General features: G+C 37.6%; 1 protein-coding gene across 1 annotated transcript; it reads right to left on the bottom strand.

Moving 5' to 3' along the window:
- Window positions 1–32: 32 nt before the first annotated feature.
- rom1b (retinal outer segment membrane protein 1b) lies at window positions 33–6,522 on the bottom strand. Its single transcript, XM_079839375.1, has 6 exons — window positions 6,356–6,522; window positions 5,865–6,015; window positions 4,771–5,046; window positions 3,420–3,574; window positions 2,893–3,139; window positions 33–1,343 (listed from the first exon to the last, which is right to left on the bottom strand). The coding sequence occupies exons 2-6, from the start codon at window positions 6,012–6,014 to the stop codon at window positions 1,116–1,118; spliced, it is 1,056 nt and encodes a 351-aa protein (XP_079695501.1). The 5' UTR covers window position 6,015; window positions 6,356–6,522; the 3' UTR covers window positions 33–1,115.
- Window positions 6,523–6,732: the final 210 nt, after the last annotated feature.

Here is a 6,732-nt window from a genome sequence, read left to right as displayed (position 1 = left end):
GACTTGTGTGAGGTTTTTTTTCTTCTTTTTTTCTCGAAATTGGGAGTGACAGAAGTGCAAAATTAAGTTGTTGCCGCTGTCTAGTGGAGGATCGGTGTAATGCGCTAGCCTAGCACGTCTTTCGACACATAAAAAGCCTATCTTTAGTGTCACTTCAGATCAATTAAATGTGTTTTTGTTAAATAAAAGTGTAGGCCTATATAAAACGTATAACTATTTCAACTTTTATTTAAATTGTGACCTTTTCAAAATGTAATAAGCATTGGCCAATCCAAACATAAATAAATAGATGTATGACACAGTTTTATTCTTGTGTTGGCCTAATGTTGTGTTTTGCGGGCGAGTGCTTTGGTAGCAGTCATTTTGTATTAACCATCATCAGAGGGATAAAGAGATTTCAGGTGTCAGAACAGTACACCCAACAATATGGCCTGCTGCATTCAGTCAGTGTAATCCTATTCATCTCTCTCTCTCTCTCTCTCTCTCTCTCTCTCTCTCTCTCTCTCTCTCTCTCTCTCTCTCTCTCTCTCTCTCTCTGCATAGGCAGAAGAAGAGGAAATGGATTTAACACAGCACCATTTCACAAGAGAAGTTAAGATCTAGTTTGAGGGAAGACGTGTCCAAAATGAAAAACACATTTCAACAGAAAAACCAAATTAAGGACAAGCTCATGAGACACAATGGCCATGTGACTTCACAGATCAGTTAAAAACTCTTTATTTGTCGCATACATCTTCTGCAATTTCAGCTCTCTACTTTTGTCTATTTGAGCAAAGCTTGAAGCAGCAAAACATCTACAGACCTCATGTGTGAAATGTACTATTTCATTGCCTTCATTTCCTTGGAATATTCTTCTTTAACTCTTCTTCATACATCTTCACTTTATATATAATTGTCATGGGAGAAAGGGGGATTTTGGTACCATCAGATTTTTCAGTTTTCCAGCATTTTGAGAGGTTAGGCTACAGGTTTTTACCTCAAATATTTGGGTAACTTGATGACTTCATTTAACAATGAAGAAGCAATGTCACAATTATAATTATGATGACTTATTTCCTTTGGATGTACAGTCATGTGTACATGATCCCTCATTATAAACAATTACACTTGGTCTTTTAGGCTGTGGCTGGCTTTTCCTCTGACTCGGTGCCGGGGGTTTCAGCGGATGCGTCGCCCACCTGAGCGAACTGGAGGAGTTTCATAATCTTTTCTTTAGTCTCCAACAATGTCTCCTTCACTCCCTTCTCCAGGATGTATCCCTCGGTCTCGATCTCCAGATTCTCCTCTCCCAGCACACCCTCCATTGCAGTCTGCAGATAGCGCAGACTCACTAGAATGGACATCTGAGGACCAAGGAGATATAGAGGTCAGAGTTCAAATGACAGTAGGACATTTTCTTCAAAAGATTTTCAAAGGGGTTCTTAAAGGGGTACTTCAGCGCTGGGAAGATGAACGTGTATTTAAACTGGGTCATTTATGTGGTAGAAATGTGAAATTATTTTTGAATTTGGTGCCTTCTAGACCGAGAAAAGACAGAACAATTATTTTTAGTAATATGTGGCTGGAACAACAACAACTATTTCAATATATTTTATCAAAGCAAATCTAGTTTTATTAATGCTGACAGCTGAAGTTGATTTATTGATTATTGAATTAGCAGATACGAAGTGATGAGTCATGCAATTGGTGTTATAAATGTTGTGACTGTTATAAAAGCTGAGATATGTGGTTTTGGGTGCAAGTTATTTTAATGCTTTAATAATGAATATTGACACCTCTGAGTTCAGAGGCCGTACTGCCAGGCGTTCTGGAAGAGTGTCAATATTAACTGAGTGGCGAGTGTGTGAACAGTTCGATGTGTTGAGCACATTCGATTATACAATGTGTTATTCAAGGTTGACACTTAAAATCATGTGGTTATTTGTTAATCAACTGCCACATATTATCACATACTTTTGTGTGGCATGACATGTTTTAATGTTGGTGTGTCCCCTCAATACTTCAATCTTAAAGGTTATGTCTGTAAACATCGTTCTGTTTAAAACATTATTTTGGTGAGTCTGTTACCGGTATGTGACTAAACAGTGCACAAATTACACACTTTACCTGTAAGATCATCCTACAGAGCTGTTCTGTTATTATGTAAATTCGGGCTAATTTGCTAGTTCCCATGGGAAGTTAAAATGTTTTTAAGGATATTGGTTTTGTGCTTAATGATTAAAATAAGTTATGAGTTTAGCATTAATTAAATAGCCTTTCATGTTTGTTTGTTTTTCTTCAACATATGAATTTGGTGGTGTTTTTTGTAATATAAACTACTGTTGGTTTAATGTTTTTGAAAGCAGTCTCTTATGCTCACCAAGGATGCATTTATTTGATCAAAATACAGTAAAAAATATATATGTATTGTTGAATGTTATTGCAAATTAAAATAATTGTTTTCTATTTTAATATATTTTTAAACGTAATTTTTGGCAAAGTTGAATTTTCAGCATCATTACTTGATTTATTTGAAATATTTTGTAACATTATAAATATCTTTAGTGTAACTTTAGACGAATGTAATCCATTGCTGAATTAAAGTAAAATCTAAATGAAAAATATCTTACTGACCTGAAACTTTGTACAGCAGCGTTTTGCTGGCCATTGTAGTTCAGAATTCATGTTTGAGGTATGACTAATTTATGTTGAACAACAAAACATGAAAGTCTTTTCATATAACATCTAGCATAGATCTTATTTTACTCATAAATCAAAAACGTCCATTAAAAATACCCACAGGAGATTCCTGAGAGAACCCATTTCTTGGAAACACACATTCTTTTCCTTTTGGGAAAATGAGGATTAGTGGTCTGTAATTGCTACTCATTCAACCTATTAATCAGCCCATACCTGGAGAAGGAAAAAAAGCAGGACACAAGGGCCGATGGTGTTCATTAAACCCATGTAGTAGCTGACAAGGGCCTGGCGGCAACCTCGCTTGTGCAGGTTCAGCTCTTCAGTCTGATACTCGTAGTCGTAATGGGCAGCATTGTCCAGGAGACTGTTCTGGATGCAGGGCCGGGGGGAGGAGGGGTTACAGCAGCTGAATGGGACCCCATCCATCAGATATCGGCCATCTATGTTACTCTTAACGCGACTGTGTTGGCAAAATGGAAAAGACAGAAACGTAAGACTATATATAATGCAATTATAGTTCTACATTTCCTAGTTTTGTTACACCATTGATTCTGCAACTGTCTTTATTGACTTTCTGGTCAATGCGCCCGGCTCATGCACACATGCAGAATTGATTTGCAAGTACTAGGGATTGGCCTTTCTTCATCTGGTGATGACATCCTGTTTCAGAACATGACATTCTAAAATCTGATTAACCTTGGATGCTAAAAGGGCGGCGGAACTTTAATTTTTGGACTCACTCTTTCACTTCTTTGGATGTGAAGTCCAGGTAGCGGCTGCTGACCCACTGCACCTCAAACCAGTCTCTGTAGTTAGTATTACCACAGCACTGGAACTCAATCTGTAAACGGTCAATAGTTTCCTTCTGGAAACAACGGCCTGGTGTGTCTGTGTCCTGTAGAGATATTTGACATCAGATATATAGTTCATTAAAAGAAATATGAATGAATTGAATTGAAATCCCTCAGTTCAGTATTAAATTCAGTATATTCTTTTGATTTACTATGCCTTTGGAAATATTTATTTGAATCAAGTGTTGTCTAGACTCTAGAAGTCATCAGACTATAGGACTCTGAAATGCTGAGGCTTGCTTGCTTTTTTAAAAAAAAAAATTTAAATTTATTTAGTGGTCTTTTAATGGTCTTAACCATTTTAATCACAGATCACTGGTCAGAAAATGAGCAAGAATTGCGCAAATAATGTAGAAACAGTAACTTAGCACAGAATAGCATTCCCCAACTTGCAGACAGCTTTTTACAGGAAGAAGAGTCATTGTTCCACTCAGTGTTAATAGCTTCAAACAGTTCTCCCGTTGTCTCCTGTTCATTTGAGTTTAATTTGAAACCAACACTCACTAGAGTGAAATATTCAATGTGGTGTTCAAATCTGGACTCTGACCAGGCCAAAACATGAGGCCGATGGACTTGTTCTCAAGCCACTTCTTGGTTGTCTTTGCAATTTGGGCAGGAGCATTGTATTGTTGAAAAATAACATCTGATAATTGCTCTTTAGATAACAACTTTTCAGTTGTAGGGAGCAAGCCATTCTGCAATATTCTCCTGTACTCCAAAGCATTAAATGACTTTTCAGAGTGAAGTAGCTCACCAAAACCAGCAGCTTAAACGTTCCCCACACAATGATACCTCTTCCAAAAATGCTTTTTATTATTATATTTCTCAGCAGATTTTTGAAGACAGCGTTCTGGAGCATCACCATGCAACTCGTGTTTCATCGTGATTCATCACTGCACACATAACTTCCCATATTCTGCCAACAACTACATTTTGTCTTTGATGTTTTTATGAGACAGCAATTGCACTTTAAGTAGTGCATTTTATTCAATTTGGCTAATTTCCTGACCAATAATTTATGGTTAAGACAACGAATTTGTGGTTTTGCCATTTTGGGCTTGGATCTTATACTGTATATAATATATGTAATATTCTGAAATGCCTTGTTTATTTTATTTTATTTAATTTATTTATAGTACTCTGAAATGTCATATTTATTCATTAATACATTGTGCATGAATTAATGTCTAACAACTGATTGCTGTTAAATGACTTTGTTAATCGTCTTTCTCTCACCAACCTTGTAGAAACGGATGCCGTTTTTCAGCCCAATCTTCAGAGACTCCTCCAGGCTGGGCTGCAGGGCGAAGCTCAGAATCATGGCGACCAGCAGCAGGGAGGAGACGAAGACAGAGAGGAAGAAGAATGGAGGAAGAAACGTCTTCCAGCGTGGGAAACGCGATGGATCCAGTGAGTCCTGGCAGACTTTACCAGCACAGATGTTGATGCCCACTGATGCTAACCCCACTGCCATCAGCAGATTTGGCACAATGTGGATGTCCATACTGTGCATCACCTGTATAGAGTAAGAAGGGTTGAATATTTGCCATTTCTCCTCTGTCCTGTTTTTAGCATGCATTCAATCGTGAAGGCCCAGAACAATGTTCACTTTAAATTCTGTACTCAAGGCTGATCTTTCAACTCAAAACTTGAACCCTAAATTAATCCAGTATAAGAAAAAGATGAACCTACTATTAAGCAATTTAAATTCTACCTGCATTTACCTTCAGCCTATACAGACATTACTGGAAGTTTTAATTTACCTATTATGTAATGTTGATCTTATTCACACAATGCTGTTCAACAGGTGTGGGATAATAATGGTTTCCCCCACAATGCTCTTTTCACTCAGTATTAGGTTTCATTGTGAGGTTTATTACCTTCATAATAGATACAAGCTGAGGTATTGGTGCACACTAGAGGACCTTATCTGAGTGCCAATCCTCAGATTATGTGAGATTATTCCTCTCAACAAGACAAAGCTTAGGCCTGTTACACTTGTGTTGACAATATAAAGGGTAAATGAAAGTAGTAATCGTAGTAGTGGTATTACAGTAAATAATATCTGCTGAAGAAAATTTTTTGAAGAAAAATGGCATTTGCTTAGTGTAAAAATACAGAGCATTTAAAAAGAAAACTGTTAAGCATGATTTGAAGCACTGAACGCATTTCTGATTATCCTTTCACACGCTGTATAGATCCTAATGGACTGCAGGCACACGACACACTGCAATATGTTGTTTCCATTTATGTTCTTGGCACAAAAGTATGTATCTAGGGACACGTTCTTCATTTGTAGGTTCTCTTTCTGTTTATTAAGAAAAGTTTCATTACCTCTGATCTGCGATGTAGCTCAGTTTTGAGGAAGACTCCCATAGCAAAGGTGATGGCTCCAGAGAACATAGCCACCCATGAAAGCAGCCAGAGACCCTGGGCCAGACGCACCCTCTTTTGGAAGGGGAACTTGAGTTTTAACAACACCATGCTGCTTAGGAAGGGGTGTAGGATAGGGAGAGAGGAATGATTTGATTGCAGAAGAGGAATTTAATAGAGGTTGTGCAGTATCAGTATCCAGCTCGGCAAATAATCTGTCCTTCTCAGGTAAATTCCCATAGTTTCATCAGGTTTTGTTAAATCAAAAAAATTAGGAACAGGACTGTGCAATCCAGTTTTTCTAGATTACTCAGAAATCACCTTCAAAATACTTCAACTAATACAAGGGTGTGAGACAAAATCCCTTTTTTTAATGTTGAATTTAAATTACAGTTTAGGTTGTGTCCAAGATTTGATTTTAATTTGTGTAAAAGAAAAAATATATAAATTACCTTCAAGAATGTTAGAGTGCCCTTTTCTTCAGACCCTGAGCCTTCAATATGCTTCCTACAGTTTGGCAGCCATTTTGACTAGGGCTTAAAAATATGATATTGAGTATTATGGCTTGAGTGTCATAATCTCCTGTCCTCATGTCTGATCCTATTAGACCTACTCCACCAATGAGAATCCAGGCCAGTGTCCTCTAAGCAAACCTGCCCTTGGTCAACAGGTCCAGAAAGAGTGCCAGAGGGAGGGGTTTGATGCAAGGTGTGCCATGTAATGGACTGAGAAACCGTGAAACGGAAATAAACAGCGAAGAAAACAGGCATGACAGAATGTGACACACATTTGAAACCTGTGAGCATTAATAAGTCCAGAAATAAGGTCA

Source organism: Gobio gobio (assembly GCF_949357685.1).
Source record: "Gobio gobio genome assembly, chromosome: 16".
In the NCBI taxonomy this organism is placed as follows: Eukaryota; Metazoa; Chordata; class Actinopteri; order Cypriniformes; family Gobionidae; genus Gobio; species Gobio gobio.
The sequence above is the reverse complement of the archived record's forward strand: the minus strand, read 5'-3'. Positions and strand labels throughout refer to the sequence as shown.